The 18201-nt window shown below is 39.7% G+C and overlaps 2 protein-coding genes across 3 annotated transcripts in view; one reads left to right on the top strand and one right to left on the bottom strand.

Annotated features, from left to right (window-relative positions):
• Positions 1–18005, top strand: part of calcr (calcitonin receptor) — a 72960-nt gene extending 54955 nt beyond the window's left edge. For both annotated transcript variants that reach the window (XM_072676114.1, XM_072676112.1), the window contains exons 10-16: positions 1086–1212; positions 5531–5684; positions 6768–6828; positions 6918–6984; positions 7462–7680; positions 7790–7831; positions 11724–18005. In XM_072676114.1, the coding sequence (XP_072532215.1) occupies positions 1086–1212; positions 5531–5684; positions 6768–6828; positions 6918–6984; positions 7462–7680; positions 7790–7831; positions 11724–11945 (892 nt within the window). In that variant the 3' untranslated portion in view covers positions 11946–18005. The remainder of the gene's footprint in view (positions 1–1085; positions 1213–5530; positions 5685–6767; positions 6829–6917; positions 6985–7461; positions 7681–7789; positions 7832–11723) is intronic.
• Positions 1–18201, bottom strand: part of gngt1 (guanine nucleotide binding protein (G protein), gamma transducing activity polypeptide 1) — a 101196-nt gene that overhangs the window by 76633 nt on the left and 6362 nt on the right. The gene's annotated exons all lie outside the window — the stretch shown is intronic.

The raw sequence follows: 18201 nt of genomic DNA, 5'->3' as shown, positions 1-18201 counted from the left end.
AAAATAAACACTCTTGTCTTAAAGTGTGGCACTGGAGGTTTCAACTTTTTTGGGGGTGGTGGGAACAGGCTTTAAGGGTGTGACATTTTTGTTTGATCTCTATAAACCTTGAGGTCTCAATGTTATCTTATTGCATCCAGATGTGGTGTTTACCGAGGAATCTAACGCTATCCAGCAGACACACAAAGCTTTTATTTATGCCCTCTCGAAACCAGAAAAGGTTGGTTCGAAATGTGTGAGGCAGTTTGGAAAATGAGCGCTGTTTTCCCTCAGGTCTTGCCAGTCTTCCGAGAACAGTATCACACAAGGCAGCTGATCTCAGTGGCTTTTTGGGCCCATTAGGCTTGGGGTCATGTGAAATGCATGACTCTGTTAATGTGGAGAATTTCTCACATCTTTGAAATATTTTTGGGTGTCTTGTCGAAATTTATAGAGACAATTGTTATCAAACAAACCGCTGTCTGTGTAGGCCGATAAAGTTGTTGCAGATGTCTTAGAATTACATGAATGCGTTTTTCATTGCCTCACTAATTGCAGAACAGCGAGGTTAATTTCAGACCAACAAGTGGCATTTCTTTCAAGCAGAAAAGAAAAACAGATTAGGCATCAAACGGTTTAAGCTTATATTCAGGTTGTGCAGAAGGGACAAGCAACATCTGATAAACACATTATGCTAATAGAAGCCAGGATACTCCTTCCAGTAGACTGCTATTTATTTTTCTGTTTACTCCATCAAAGCCTTAATGCCTTGTTTGCAGGATGAAATGTGTGCATGTTGCAAATTCATATTTATTTCAGTGTTCAAATAGCATTTTTCATGCTCGAATATTCATTATTTGACAGAACACGCTGGCCTGGTGTGCATGGTTCTGCTGTATTAGACGAAACAAATTTTGATGTGAAAAGACGCCAAAATGTAAAACATCTGGTTGCATAAGCACACTGCCGTGCACACTGAGATGTATAAGATCTCCAAGTTTTATGCGCATGTATTTCTAGGAGGGTCCTTTTGCTTTAATAAATGATCCCACTGTTAAACGATCTCTCAGTTGAGCTCATTGTTTTCTATGACTTTCTCATCCCAGGAGTCTAAGCTGCCAAAGGATCACCTTGCACAAAAATCTCTTCTGCTCCTATGTGCTCAACTCAGCCTTCACTATTATCAACCTCATCTTCGTCGTCAACAATCCTAAAGTGGTGGAGAGGAACCCGGTAAGATCATCACTGTAGCACTAGGACCCTATAGCTTTTATGCAAAATTCTTGCATCTCTGTGTTTGCTGTTTTTCATTTTGGCATGATGTCAGACAGGCAGTTCTCCTTTACATTGTGTAAAATTCATTCATTTCATAATGAATGGACCAATAGAAATGCGTTTAAATATTTTTAATGTTTGACTTTTTTTGTAGAAATTAAGACGGCATTTTCCTTCTGCTGGAAAGTTGACGTTTTGGAAGTGCAAGGTTTTCCCGTGACAGTGAGAATAGAGTATACATTACACTACATGTACAAATGTTTGTGGACACCCCTTCTACTCAATGCATTCAGCTACGTTTAAGTGGCATCCATTGCTGACACAGATGTCTAAATGCACACACACAGCTTGTCCAGTCCCCATGGAGAAGTATTGCCAATAAAATAGGACTCGCTGGAGTGAATAAGCATGAAACTATTGGCAACATGCCAAATGCCAGGTGTGGGTTAGCATTGATGCTGTGGAACAGTCTAGAATGACGGTGCTCCATCCAAGACTTTTGAGGTAGTGATCATCCAACATCCTCTTGTAGCTGATACTATGAAATTCTTAAATCCAGTAGAAAGTCTTTCCTAGACAGTATAGGCATTTTGTAACAGTACATAAGCAGGTGTCCCAATACTTTGTCCATATAGTGTGTGTAAGACTGCAGCACATTGTATCATGTATTGTATTTCTTGAAGGGGCTTTAACATTGCAGTTCAGAACCACGAGTATTACAGTATAGTGGGTTGTGTTCTCTAGACTTAAGCTGTTTGAACTTGGTATGTGTTCTTCCTTTCTTTTTTTCATTTCAAGCTCTGTACCAAGGAACACATAAATCTGCCTCTGTGGAATCTGACTGATCTAGGAGTTTGTTTGGTGTTCACAAACAGAATTGTGTTCATTTAGGACACAATCCTATTTGCGCACACCATGAAAAGCGTACTGAGAGGCCTTTCATGGAAACTGTCCGCATTGTATTAGTCTATGCAGCATGTGATGGAGGCGAGGTCGGGCTGTGTGTATGGCAAAGTGTGTGCTGAGGCAAAGTGAAATATCATTACGAGATGAAAGAAGGGAAAAATAAAAGTAAAATGAGATGTAGTCTTGGATTAGACGACAGGTTGGCGAAGGGTCCAGTCTAATGAAACCATTATATAAATAAAATGAAGCACAGAATCGGGGCAGTGCTCAGACCAGATGCTAAAATGAGCACGGTCTGGATTCAATCTTCTATCTCTGCCGTTTTCTTCTGCTCTCTCCACTCATACTGTCACGTCCCTTCTGAGGAAAAGACTTCACGTTCAATCCATCTGGCTAAATCCGCAGCCAGCTTTCACTCCTGTCTACCCTCTGCCTTCTTCCAGCTCGGCGGACTGACAGCCCTCACCTCGAATCAAAACAGATTCGCCTCAGCATGACTGTTGTGGCTGAGCTTCTCCTGTGCTTCTGTGCTATGTTTCAATCTGGCTTGTTATATATAACAAGTGGAGGGCTGGAAAAGAGCATAGGTGATGTACTGTAGTGATCAAAAGTTTTAACAGTATTAATATTTTTGCTAGCACTTTACTGGGATGGCCTCGTAGATGCTCAACTAACAGTCAAATAAATGCCATGCCTATTAAATGCAACTGAACTCTTAAGTTAAATGTAAATAGTTGTCTACTGAATGTAACCCTACACCTAACCTTAACCTTAACCGTACCCTTTCAGGGTTAGGTTTAAGGTTACATTTAAGGTTTAGGGTAAAATTGGCCGGTTTCAAGGGTACGATTATAGTCAGTTGCATGGATACATTTCTTAACTTAGAGTTCAGTTGCATTTAATAGGCATTCAGTTGAATGTTAGGTGAGCATCTACATCACATCTATAATGGACCATCCAAGCAATTTTACAAGCCATTTTTTCCTTAACATTTCAAAAATGCTGTGATAAAATAAGGCTAAATCATACTTCAATAATAATTCAAATAAGCTTTGAAATCGTGAATTCTGGATATTCATTTTAATATTATATAACTTCATGCTCCATATTATACAGCTTTCTCCATTCTTAGTGGGCTCAGTTCATTTTTCTGGACAAATGTAAAATTCTTCGTGTCTGAGTTTGTTTTATGCTGTTAAAAGCATTGATTTCAAATGTCTGAACAGTGATTACACTGTAACATTTACATTTACATTTAGGGCATTTAGCAGCGCTCTTATCCAGAGCGACTTACAAAAGTGCTTTGCTATTTACCCAAGAAAAACCTCAGCTAGTTAGAATAGACTAATAATTCAAAGATACCTCTAAGTTTAGACACTACTAAACACAAGTCAATAAGGTGACCACTCTGCTATTCGCCCAAGTACTCTCGGAAGAGGTGGGTCTTCAGTCTGCGTTTCAAGACAGCGAGCGACTCTGCTGTTTGGACACCCAGGGGAAGTTAATTCCACCACATTGGTACCAGGACAGAAAAAAGTCTGGACTCTCGTCTTCCGTGGATTTTGAGGGATGGCGGGTCGAGCCGAGCCGTACTTGAAGCTGGAAGGGCTCTTGGTGTTGATCAGCTTTTGACCATTGCCATCAAGTACGGAGGGGCTGGTCCAGTCTTGGCTTTGTAGGCCAGCGTCAGGGTTTTGAATCTGATTCAACTGTTAGCACAGCTGGGGTGTGGTATGGGGTGATCCTTGCCTCAGTGATCGTTGCGCTCAATGAATGAAAACCAGCTTTGGGTTCAAAAGCTGCTGCGTTTAGCTTTGAAAAGAAGTCCAATTAGAAGTGAATGTGTTAGTTCTGTTTGCTGGGAGACGGTTGCTGAGCAATACTGAGTGCTGTACATATCTTGGTAAAACATGCTCATTCCATTGGGAGGCAACTGTGTTCTTCGTTTTTAATTTATGGCATCCTTCTTCTGTCACGAGAACAAGCTCCCTCTGCTTTTTGATCCAACTGTAGCAGATCCAAGTGTAGTGATCAGACGAGAATGCATCTCCAGCTTTTAGGTCAAACGTAGGAGGCAAGTAACATCAAGAGCGGTCTTTCCATCCGACAAGAACTACACAAACTAGGTCTCAATACACTTGCGTACATTGTCATGTGCGGCATTATCTGCTCAAAGGAGGGAGGCAGAGGGATTCACTGTTGGAGGATATGTTGAGAAGAGGGCTTGCAGTTGTGCTTCTAGTTCTAGTGAGGAAACCACAGACAGAAGGGCAAGAGACTGTGGACATATGGTAAAATGATCTTTGGGATGATTGACAGGTATTTGGGGTGTGTGATCCAAGGCTCAACAGCTTGAAACTGAGAGCTTTTGCCAGAATCCTCTAATTAAATCTGCACAGTGTTCTTATGGAGGAATGTGATGGCCCAGGAACTTGGGGTTGAAAGAAACGTCTGATTCATGAACCATGAACCATTTTGTTTGTAAGTGTAAATGAGTACAAGAAAGGCATGTCTGAAGTAGCATGTGGACACCCCTTCTAATGAATGCACCCAGCCAATTTAAGTTTCACCCATTGCTGACACAGATGTACAAACACACAGCCTAGTCCCTGTAGAGAAGTACTGCCAATAGAATAGGACTCTCTAGAGCAGATAAACATGAACCATGCCTAATGTCAGGCCTGGGCAAGAGGGGTGTAAAGCTCCCTAGCATTGAGCTGTGGAGCTGTAGATCTGTGTTCTCTAAAATGACTTTATTCTATTCTACGCCATATTTATGCCACATCACCCATCACAGACATATATCTGCTGTAGTTTAGCTCCGCCCATTCTGCTGAAGTTCTAAGTCTCAACTCAGCTTTTGAATAGGCCCCACAACAGGACAGACATTCAGGAACAATCATAGCAAACATAGCTTCCATAGATTCCTTCCCTGGACAGTAGAGACAGATAATTTCAGAAGAAACAATGAACGAGCAGGTGTCCCAATACTTTTGTCCATATGGCAAAAGAGTAATTAGAAGATTTCGAGAAATATTGTGTAAATATGTGCTTATCTGCTCGAGGAGGGAACCTTGGCAGCAGTCAGGAATGTAAGTACTTGTGTGAATATCATCCAGCTGGCATATTTTCTGTTGGTCTGTTTTCAAAAGAGATGGACAGATCCTATGAAGTTGCCACACTTTGATTCGCAAACAGATCAAAATAGTAACTGAAGCCTGTCAGAAAATGTTGATGAGAGTAGATAAATCAGCAGGGTCCTCAGTGCCCAAAACAGTTCTCCAAAAACCAAACGAGGGACAGATTTAGCTGCATGTGTTTCTCTTTATTGCTGATGTAAGGTCAGTTCCCTCTGTGTCTGCTATTGCAGGTGGGCTGCAAGGTGCTACACTTTTTCCACATGTACATGCTGGGATGTAACTATTTCTGGATGCTATGTGAGGGAATCTATCTGCACACTCTCATTGTGGTGGCTGTGTTTGCTGAGGAACAACACCTTCACTGGTATTACCTGTTGGGCTGGGGTGAGTTTGAGAACTCTGTTACACCTCCAACTTTGTTCCACTATAAATATGGCTCCAGCTTTTCCACTGCTGTCAAACTTTAAACCATGAATCAAGAGCTTTCTCCTGCTTTTTTGTTCATACTGTATTCTAACTGTGAAAAAATATAAAAAAAACATACTGTTTAGCAACCCACTTTTGAGGATTTTGTGGTACGGTGTGGCTCCTGTATTTAAGATTCCATTGGCATTGTACAGTGCTTATTGTTATTAATGTTAATGATGCTCCATTTATTTAGTTTCTCATTTATTTAGCTTTTTTATTTTGTTATTTTCTGGCTAACCAGGCTCTGGCTAGAGTATTCCTGCTGTATGCTCTAAAAATACATTGTCTCTCTCTGCTAAAACATCCAAATGACTGAGATTAGCTAATCCACCGGCAAACGTTAATTTGCATTTGTAGATGTGACACCCCCGAAGATCAGGCTTAATTCTTCATCTTTGTTCTTCTACACCATTCCCACTGACAGCTTTATGAGGACGGCTCACTCGAGTCGAGATGTGGCCCGGGCTGTCTCTTTTCCGTAGCTCTGTGAGCGAGAGAAACCAAGAGGATGTGGCAGCTTTGATAAGTGGACAATATAGGCTTGAATGGTGAACAATTATTAAAGATGGTATGATAACCTTGGACAGTATCTGTCACAGTTCCCTAAAGGGATTGATGACAGTTCTGGACCATCTGCAGCCAATCTGCCAGCAGGCCTCGTTGCCTTTCACACTGAACTGAGGAGAATGATTGGCCTCTGCTCCTGCTAACATTAAACTCTCAATATAATTATGCCATTGTTTATTGAAGAGGAGATTTATCCTACTGCGCTTGCAGTGAAGGATGTTACTAACACTTGCTATTAAGTTTAACTGAGCAGCATATGATGGGTGATTCTTTCCATTCGGTTCCCTCTATCAATCGGTCATATTATGCTCATGAAATGGTAAAGAGGTTTTAGAATATGTATATATAGAATATGTCAATTTGTAATCATGCCAATCAGTCATATTGACAACCAGTGTAGATTTGTTTTACCTCTCTGTATTTGTTCTAAAGGATTCCCATTGGTGCCTGCCTCCATCCATGCTGTGGCAAGGAAGAAGTATTTTGATGACAAGTGAGTAATGTCCCTGTCCTTCTGCTGTAAACCCTGAAGAGACGCTGAAATCAGTGACCAGGATACACTTTATTGTCTTTTTTCGCTAGCTGCTGGATGAGCGTGGAGACCCATCTACTGTACGTGGTTCACGGCCCCATTGTGGCAGCTTTATTAGTGAGTCTTCCCCTAACACACAACACTCCACACTCACCATGGGTATGTTTACCATATATTTGTACCTTGGTAGAGGTACCTCAACCCTGTATATCCTCCACCCTCACCTCACCTCACCTCTGTGGTGACACAGAACCTTGCACTCACTTTCGCCCTATCTCCTCATTTCTTCTCTATATTGACCTCAGCTACGGGATTGTACAGCTTCACACTTCCACCTCAAAGCCGCCCTGAACTCCAGCCCTTCAGGCAGGATTTATTTTTGAGGAACATTCCCCTTAGTGTAAATTGCAAATTTTTCCACGAAGTACAGAATTTCATAAATGAGGGTTTTTTCATTAAAATTTTATTAGAATTTTAATCACTGTCCTCGGGAGTAAGTATTCTCAGATGGTGAAGTACAATTATTCTGTGTGAATTGAAAGTCAGTCATTGGATGAATATGGATGAAAATTTTTCTGACATTTGTTCTCGCAGGTGAACCTGTTCTTTCTGCTAAACATTGTGCGGGTTTTGGTGACAAAGCTGAGGGACACCCACCGGGCGGAGTCCAACATGTATATGAAAGCAGTGCGGGCCACCCTTATTCTCGTTCCCTTATTAGGCATCCAGTTTGTCATATTTCCCTGGAGGCCCGAGAACCGCTTGGCTGGGGAAATATATGACTACATCATGCACATATTGCTGCATTACCAGGTAAATGATATGATGAGTGCTTGCCTCTGAAAGCTTTGCTTACTGAATAGCTGAGAAGCTTAGGTAAGGACAGCGGCTTTAATTCTTTGTCATTCATTTTCATTTTTAGGGCTTGCTGGTGGCAACAATATTCTGCTTTTTCAATGGAGAGGTAAGAACCTAGAAAAATAGACACATTTATACCCCTAACGTTGAAGGAAGTGAGAGTCTGATACTACTTGTTGGAAGATGTTATTTATAGATGAGCCAGAGCTGACTGAGAGTTGTTCTTTTCTATGCTGATAAAAAAGGAATGTGCCTTGTCTGTGACAGCAGAACGGTAAATTTACTACAACGCTCTTACTTAACTCCAAAATTTTTACATAACCTCCACTTGGTGTTAAAAGCTATAAAGCACAGACTTTTCCAATGTGGGTGTTTATTTCCCTTTTCTATGAATATTAGAGAATCTGCAATAAGAAGTCTTAATCTGTAAATGTTAAACTTTATTTTTAACTGAAAAATAAAATTTATTTTTCCTTTTAAATAAACAAATGCCACTCCTTTTTCAATAACATCATTTTCACTATCTAATATTATTGATTATTGATTATTGATTATTGACAAATAACATTGATTGTCTGGTTACATTGGCATCTGTTAAGGGGTGGGATATAGATATTTGGCAGTAAATGAACAGTCAGAAGAATCTGAGCGATTCTGACAAGAGTCAAATTGTGAGGGCTAGACGACTGGGTCAGAGCATCTCCAAAACATCAGGCAGGTCTTGTGGGTTGTTTCCAGTATGCAGTAAGTGGTCAGTAGCTATTGTTCTCAGACATGCTTCTCTATCATCTCAAATGGGTCTTTATGGAACATTGTTGTTGTTGTTGTTTGTTGTTGTGATAAAGTTGGTTCATTCTCTGGTCCTGTGGAGTAGCTGCAGTCCTCCATTTATTTGCAAAGTGTAGCCCAGTAACTAGAGAGTCCTTCTAAAGCCTTCATCTTGAAAATCCCCACTGCTCCCTCCAGTTCTCCTAAATAAGATTTTCATTCGGAGCTTTTCAGCTCGGCAGTCGCATTCACAACGCCATAGCATTCTGGACCTTTGTACCTTTAGCACCCTGCATGTAGGAGAATGATATGAAAGCTGTTGCTGTTGTTACTGAGGGCCCCAGCTTGCTACACCAGCTAAAGTAAAGTAAATAAACAGTCATACCTTATATGATGGAGATGGTAGAAATATAAAATGAAAAATAGAGGCCAACAAATTAGGCTTTCGAGGAGGAATCAAATTTTCATGGTTTGTAGATGGCCTGATGTTTACTAAATGCAGCAGGTCACTGCTTGCGGCTTATTGTCTGGCAAGTCAAGCGTTCGCTGAGTTTCTGGGTGAATACCTGGCCATTCTGTTTAATTGACAAACCGATTCATACATGCTTGAGATCACATTTTCCACTCTTGCTTTAGTAACAGTTTAAAAACAACTCTGGGGCATTTCAGACGAGGAGAACATGGTCGAGAAATTTCTGTCACTACTTTGGAGCGTTGCAACCCTGTAGTATTTTGTACTCAAGCCTCTACAGTAGAATTGCCCCACTCACTCATGCTCAAACCAAGCAGGGACACACTCCCAAGCACATGAAAGTATAGGATGACTTACAGAAGCCAGGAGACCCACATAACTCATTTGAACAGAAGCATACGATTGCTGTTTGCACAGTGATCCGTTGAAATTTTTCTGGGCCGGGCCCTGTAGCTGTCGTCAGTCATAATTACCTCATAGACAGCTCTCTCATTTGCCTGGGCATTAACGCGTTGACCAGACGCCTTCATTCAAAGCCAGACACTTGCTTTCTGCTCAGGAAGGTGAGAGGTTGCGTGAGGAGAGCACTGACAGGTCCCTCCAAAGAAATTGCTCACACTAGAGGTTTGCACATGAGGAAGCAAGGACAATGCAGAGAGCCCCCACAAACACAACAGTCGCATTTGAATACTCAGCATGTGGTTCCTGGCACCCATAAGACTGCAGTGAATTAGCGGTCCTCATCAGGCTCTCTGGATAAGTCATGTTTTATACATGGAAAATTATTTCTGGGCTTGGAAAATGGGTCAATTATTAGCTCATGCATGAGCAGCCAACTCTCATCAGCATCAGAGAGAGCTTGTAAACTATTTGGATGCGTCCTAAAGACAGGATCCCGTTTCGAGCTAAGAAAAGGTGCACTGACACATGATAATGAAGCCTTTGTGAGGATGTTTGTTTGCCTCGGCCTAATGATTTGTCCCGTACCCTCTCGTGGGACATGTCCACCCTTGTTTCCTCAGTCTGCCTCTAGATCTGTGGCTGATCCAATAACCTCCTTTTCTTGCACTAAAAATATGCAGAGCAACTATTATCACATGGTAATCGGTTGTTCTCCCCTTAGCATTTAATTAGATTTAGTGTAGTACAGACTAGACAGACAAGGGCATGAAAACACACGTTAAATCACTATTATGGGGTTTAATGTGTGTCTGTAGCGAATAGTAACTAGGAATTGTTCTCTGTTAAGCGTCCTGTTGAAAAAAGATGCCAAGCTTTTCATCAGTGTTCATCACACTGATTTAAAAATACTAATAACTAATAACTCAGTGAAACAGTTCCTCTGGTTGTTATCACTGGTTTAAACCTTTGAAATCTTATTATTTATTATTGTAAATTTGGAATACAAAACATTATAATAATACTCAAGTTCAAATATTATTTGAATAATATAAAAATATTCTAAACATCTAATTATCTAATAAATTATAATAATACTCAAATTCATTATAAATTATAATAATACTCAAATTCAAATATTATTTGAGTAATATAAAAAAATCAACATATGTAACATAGATAGTTACATAGATAACTTTCTTAGTGTAAAAAAACATGACAAAATGTGGACTTTTTAAAAATAAAATATATCCTTTAGCTGGAGAATAACAAAAGTTGCATTGTTTTCCATGCAAAAACTGAATTGTGTGGCTCCTCCTCACGCTGCCAAAATAGCTCTGATCCGTTGAGGCATGGAGGTATGAGCCTGAAGTTGGTTTCTGGCACCAAGACGTTAGCAGCAGATCCCTTAAGTCCTGTAAGTTGTGAGGTGAGGTCTTCATGTATTGCATCAGTAAGCCTTAGGTGTCCATGACCCTGTCACCGGTTGTCCTTCATTGGAGCTCTTTTGGTATGTACTGACCACTGCAAACCAGAAAACTCCTGCAAGACCAGCATTATCTACAGAATTCCTCTACGCTTTTGAATGAGAAACCAGTGTAAAATAATTTGTATAAAATGTAGGATTCTCTAACAATTAACCACAATGTCATCATTCTCTGTTTTGCACAAATATGATACTAAAACAAGTTTTTTTTGTCATTTAAAAAGCAACAGTGACTATGTTGCAAACAGTGACTGTATATCGACGCTGTCCAATGAAAAACATGTTTTTCCAAAATGGTGACTTTACAGGAGAAGGCAAAAACGTTCTCAACGCTGAATGGAAGTTGATGTGAAATATTAGTTTATTTATTAGAGCATTTCTATTGCTCTATTTTTCCAAAATTATTTACACAGTGTGCAGAGATCTGTACATATCGGCTAGAGTTCAAATGATGGAGAAAACTAAAAACAGACAAAAATGGAGATACATATTTTTCATTGGACAGCAGTGATATATCTTTATGTCAAATAGTCAATTCAGTTCTCCTCCATGATTGTAGCCTCTCCTCATCATCATATTAAAGATGCCAAAGTTACCACTTTATAAAAGCCTCTATTAAAAAAAAATATTTGTAGTTACCTCAAAGATGACCTGACTTGTTTATTTGGTACCAATCAGTACTCAACTGGATTTATTCAACTCAAATAAATGCTAATACAGATGGTCTACAAAGGGTCAAACTAGGAAAATGCTCTAATTAATCATGTGAACATGTTATTAACATGCCAGAACTAATAAAATCACAACATGCCCTTGTTTTCATCAGTAATAACTGCCAGCCAATTCCACCAATTGCCCCTTGTTCTCCTGCAGGTTCAGGCCACTCTGAAGAGGCAGTGGATGCAGTATAAGGTGCAGTGGGGCCAGCGGCGCCGCGAGCATTGCTCCATGCGTTCCACCTCTTATACCACCACCTCCATCACAGAGGTGCCTGCCTTCATGTTTCACCACGACTGCAACAGCGAACACTTAAACGGGAGGCATGCAGATGACTCTGAGCTTGTGGCTCTTAAAGCCAGGGAGACCTATGCCTGAGGCAACAAACATCAGAGAAAAGTTTGTTAATGCCATAAGAGAGCAGAGATGGAGACAGAGGAAGGTGGGGAATCCATTACTTGCCGATCAGACAGTTTTCTCCAGTCTCTGATAACACTTACAGGTTGACAGCCTGGCACCCAGTCCCTGCGTGTTGGCAGCAGTATCTCTGCTAAGACGTCTCGAGGTATATCACTGTTTTTTGTTCTCTTACAGTTTTGCTGCTGCTGCTGCTGCTGCATAAAAAAGACAAGTGGACTAAGGCGGCATTCCTGAAGAATGTGACACATTTTAGCTGCTAATCCCGGGACCCTGTTAGATCTCTTTGGGCCCACAGTCACAAGCAGAAAATGTTGCTTCACCGAAACCAAAGGGTGTGTCGGTTTGTTGGACGGGGAGAGGCTCGTAAAGTTCTGGGATTTCAGTCGCAGAGATGAGCCTCCAGAGGACTCAGCGAGTGTCTGCGGATGAAAAGAAGCCGTGAATAAAAGTTCCTCTGTGCCTAAGTTCTGGAATCCTGTACATACACTCATCAGGTTCACTTTAAAACGTGTCAAAGTACATTGCAGAGATTTTTTTATTTTTCCGACGGTTGTCCCGCAACCCGAAATCACTTTTTCTGTCCGTGTTTGTGAGACTCGTGACTTTCCTGTTTGTGCAGCTGTGCTTTTCACTGTCTGTGTCACAAGAGGAGTGTGCAATGGAAAAAAATGAAAGACATTTTTAGGAGTGCTTTAAAAATAGTTTATATGCTCTGAGTGCAAGTGCATAAACATGCATTCTAAAACACGGAGACGAAAGTCAAAGTGAAGTTGTGGTGAATAGCCCTTTGAATTTCATGTTAAAGGATGCAGTCTGTTTGATCAAGGCCAACACAGTCCAAAAAGCATCTTCTTCAGTGTTGAAAGTGCTGTAGATTTTGTCAGCAAAATGTGACGTTTGTTTGTTTTCTCAAATCTGTTTTGTTCTTCTAGCAGCATAAACAACAGCTCTTCATTTCCTCCCAGGGTCTCAGCCTGTAGTCTGGTCAATTATCCGAGATTCAGCTCTGTGATCTTTCTTCTAGTTGGAATCCAACTTGTATGCTATAGGTGATGTGCACTTTGTGGTATGGAACTTCTTTTGTCTAAACGTTGCATAGTCACATTTTTTGTTTAATTTTTTGGAAAACAACCTCAAGCTCACTGAATGTACAATGATGAGAGTTACATAAACGATATACTTTTAAATTCTAGATATATTCTAAGTGAACAGTATACTTTTAAATTATAAAATATTTTACAGATATGAAGAAAACAGATCAGTCTGTGCTATACAAAGATTCTGTAAGTTTTCTTACAAATGCTATGTAAATTCTTGAACATGTAAGGAAAAACAAGATTTCTATTTTATATAGCTTGGGGCAACAATACAGATCTATCTAATGGTATATTGGCCATATTGTCTTTTCTTTTTTTCACTGTTTTCATCTTTGTGATTTCATTGGACTTTGGAACTGCACTTTTTGTATTTAAAAGTGAAGCTGAGCTTGTGTACGTGTGTAGTGTGTCGTGATTGGGGAGTCAGAGGTGAAATCTTGACAGGTCAAATTTCATTGTGAGTTCGTCAGTATACTGGATTTGGTATTTACCATGTACATTTTTTTATGGCTTAACATGATGTTGATTTATCATGGTGTACATACTGCCAGTCAGTCATGAAGCTGCGAAATGTTTGTTTGAGTCCAACTTACAGCTGTTGCTTTTGGAGTTTCTATTGCCTGTATGGGCCTGCTATCTGAGGACTGTAGTGCTCTTAAATGTCTTATTTATCTCTTACTGTATTTTATTATACTGTTTTTTTCCCCAGAAATCAAGGATTCTAGGCATGTTGCATACTCAGCCTCAGTTACCCTCATAAATTCATTCAGAATCTTGGATGTTAGACACATACTAACGCTCATTAACAGTGCATACTGTAATCTGATCATAGCATCAGAATTAAGGCCACAACCAGGGTTGTTCCTTTAAAGACAATGGTGGTCTGAACATCTGAGACCAAAGTGAAAAGTCATGTTAATAAAACATGTTAATAAAAAATAAAGATAAATGATGAGAGCTAAAATGAGGAAGAAACAGCCAAGATGCTGCATTATTGTGTGGCAGAAATGTATGCTTTGACCATGGTAAGACTTTTTCTTTAGTCTTTTATCTTCCATGGAAGCTCCTGTGCAGGGAATTCTCATCAGGTCTAGATTGATCTGTTCTACCCATCAGAAGGATTAATTAACTCATCAGAGTAAAATGCTAGACTTCGTAGGCTAGACTTTGCAGTTAGATTGGGATGCTGGTGAAATAATAAATTACAAATGAATGCAAATCTAGATGTAATTCTTTTATACTGTTTCTCAGAATAAATTGTATGTACATACAGCTCTGGAAAAAATGGAGACCACCCTACATTTTTAGTTTCTTTAGTTTTACTATTTATAGGCAATGTGTTTAGGGAAATTAACATTTGCGTTGTATTGCATAAACCATGGACAACATTTCCCTTAAATTTCAAATAAAAATGACAAATGCTCAAAAACAGCTGCTCAAATAATGCACAAAATATATAATAATTATTATAATGCAAATAAGTTATTATTCAAATTTAAACAACACAGTAGTAATATTTGAACTTTGAGAGCACTAAAAAATCACTGTGGTGAAATAACTTTCACTGCCAATCACAGCTCTATCGGCAGGCTCTCCAGTCTTTCACATTGCTGTTGGGTGACTTTATGCCCTTCATAGTCTGCAAATTCAGGTCACTCAGCTTTGTTTGATGAAATGCCTGGAATTAAATGGCTGTCTTATATGTAGAGATGCAAATTAAAGAAAACAATGTGAAAAAGTGGTCTCTTCATTTTTTACAGAGCTGTATGTTCACACTATCTGCTGAAACTCAACAGTGTTGGAGTTAGGGTTAGCATTAGGACCAGGGCTTGGTTTAGAGTTTGGATGGAGGTTAAGGTTAAGGCCAGACTACACTGACCAGACAAACATGAACAAACACAGACACTGAGAATCTATAAAGTTCTTTCCTCATTTACTAAAGTTCATTTGATCTCTCAGTTCTTTTTCCTATTGGTCCCTGTACAACAGCAGACATTTTAATGTTCATGTTTTTGTTGTTTGTTGAAAGTGAACTTAAAGGATATTTACTTCCATCGTTAAAATGTTCTTCAGAGTGTGTAAAGTGTGCTAGTCCAAGTATTGTCAGACTTTCATTAGTGGTCTCAGATGTTCAGACTCAGCTGTATACACTGTGTACACCAGTTGGTTCTTGTTGACGGCACCTTGAAGATGCTTTAACTGTCAGACCAAAAACAGACCAGTAAAATGAAAATGTGGGAATGTTGACATAAATGTAATGGAGCCCTTTGCTTCAGTGTTTACAGAATCACTTCTTCAGTATTCCTTTCACAGATCCCTGATTGTGGCTTTAATGCATGGCACAGCTATTAAAGCCCTGATATCTCTTGGTATGTATATAATGGCCTTGATGATGCCAGCATGTTGCAGCTATACGCGACTGACATTCCAAGTGTGCACAAAACCCAATTTGCCCAGCTCTCTTAAACTGGTTACTGTTTACTTTAGGTTTCAGATGCAGGCTGCAAATTATAGAAGATCTACTGCTGATACATCTTCATTACATACATTTCCTTTCTTTTCTTTCTCGTTTTTGTTTGTTGTTTTTTTGGTACATTTGCAACTGGGTAGCCATAGAATATCAACCCTTTCTTGACTCAGCGTAACCATGAAAGTGTAAAAATATATGTTTTTAACTCAGTTTTAATGTTTACACCTATAACAGTGTTGACCCATCATGCTGAAGATATATGTTGCTTCAGTATATGCTGTATGTTACATCAGCATATATCGAACTCCAGCGTTTTGTCTCTCATAGCTCCTTACTGTGCAGTGTTTTGAGAAGTGGGGAGCAGATGCCTCTGATTGTGGCACTTTGTTGCTAATTTAAAGACCTAACATCGTGACTAATCGCGTTCAGCTAAATGAACGTTCATGACTGAGATGCGGTCTAATCCGTCCCATGGCAGTTAAACTAGAGAGAGCAGCTTGTGATATTTTGGGTGGAGATGTCACATCCACTAAACATCTCGGTGCACAGGTGCTGAACTGACAAATGCCCTCTGTTCTCTGCTATCTTCTCCCAGCTCCTGTCGCATTTTTAGATACTGCACGCCAACTGTTTACCACAAAGTTCATAAAAACAACCCTAAATTTTTACTGCTCTGGATAAACAGATACTTGTGTTTGATGTTCATCAGTTAGTAGCTGTACCCATGCTTTGAGTAATTATGCCCTTCTTCCTGATAATGGCCTCGGAAACGAGAAAAGTGAAGGACAAGGCCTGTAAGAAAGCTTTGAGTGTAGCTCTGCTGCATCGGGTATTTCATCAGTGTTTAAGAATGGGGCTGCACAGATGCACTTAAAATTCATTGAAGGACAGAGAGCAGAGAATACTGGGTAATTGTTTGTGCCAGTGTCTATCAGAAACACATCACGGTGAGACTGTCAGCTTAAACCCAGTTTAAAAATGCCATGCTTTTACGCGTTGATGTATTTCTTTTCGTCAACTTAAACCATGACATGTTTGTAATGAGTAGCAAGTTCTGAATCTGGCCATTTCACAGGCTGTTTCGTGCACAGCACCTTTGAAGAACTGATTTTGTGTGAGACATGTATTGATTCTACTTTTCCATAATTATACATCTCATTAGGCCTTGTGAGGTCTGAATTTACAACAAATTATCAGATTATTCAGCTACACAGAAAAGTGGAATTATGACATTATGAAATTTTGGGAGAAGGGCGGCGCTCCTTCCAGCCCTCATAAACCTCCACTTCTTAATTCAACTCTGTGCCGAACAAACTTCGCACCTCCCCACTTCTCACCAACGTGTGGCCCGGATTGAAGCGCAGACCACAGGAAAACCGACCCAGACTCCAAGACAGAAATAGTCCCATTCCCCATTCCATTCTGAGGGTGTGGTCCCCGCTAGCACAGCAATAGTCTCAATCTGATCTCAAATGAGTTGTTGTTTTGAGCTTTGAGAAACATCTCTCCACAGTCTGAGTCAGTCTATGGCTGTTGTGAGTTTCCTTTTTTTACAGTGTTGACAGATGATCTCTTTGCAGACCATTGCAGGTCAGACCATGCCATCGACATTTAAGAATAAGGGATAAGACTGTAAGAGGGAAGAAACTCTTCCCTGATAGAAGGCCAGAGTGAAACTAAGACAGAGATATGGGATGTTAGAGGGAGGTTATGGCCTTGTGAACCTTTGAAGGTAGAGAGAAGGAATTTATAGGATGTTGGATTGGAAAGAGGAGGAGCCACAGTGCAACACAGAGCCACACAATCTGATGTATCTAGGCCTCAAAAAAGAATAATAATAATTAGCGATTGCAATTACGATTGAATTTCACTCTGTTTATTTGTGTAGCATTATGAAAATTAGAGGCATATAAAATGTATTACAATGTGACTACAATTGAATAAATTTACTGCAAATAAATAATAAACTACTGACTGACAATCATTTTACAGCCACCCTGTATGTTGACCAGGCATGCCTGAAAGAATAAAAAAAATAAAGCTGTTTTCTTAGTTTACCATTTTTATTTGTGAATATTATCTGTTTTGTATTTTCAGTTCCCCCCCTAGTTCAATGACTTTGGCAAACAAATGTATGTTTTTGTATGTCGAGAAGTTTCGTGTAGTAGGTGTTACACTGTGAAGATATTTCCAGCTTTGTTTGAAAAGTATTCTTCTTACTGCATTTTCCCTTCAAAGTTTCATTCGCCATTATGCAGCGATAACAGTCTGCTGTTCCTTTTTTTTGCCCGTGGTTTGTTAAGCTATTCCAAACAGAAATATATGAATGAAACACTTTGTTGAGATGTGTGTGTTTTTTGTACTTATCTAAGCAGCACAATTTGCATTTTGTTGTTTCATGGTCTCCTGAGCTAGTTACACAAATTCCCCAATTGGGAAAGGATATCCCAATCTAGAACACACCAAAAAGTTCCCTGCAAATAAAAATGATATATAAATGATTAAAATGATGCTTGGCCTGGTGCTTTTCATAGTTTATAAACTGCACATTTATCTAAAAAATAAACAACAGACTAAAAACTCTTTTCCTGTCTAAATAAAAAACTCAACAGAACATTTGCAACAAGAGAAATTGCTTGTAGTCTAG

The sequence above is a fragment of the Salminus brasiliensis genome, chromosome 3 (genome assembly GCF_030463535.1).
Source record: "Salminus brasiliensis chromosome 3, fSalBra1.hap2, whole genome shotgun sequence".
In the NCBI taxonomy this organism is placed as follows: Eukaryota; Metazoa; Chordata; class Actinopteri; order Characiformes; family Bryconidae; genus Salminus; species Salminus brasiliensis.
This window is presented reverse-complemented; position numbering and strand designations above follow the sequence as displayed.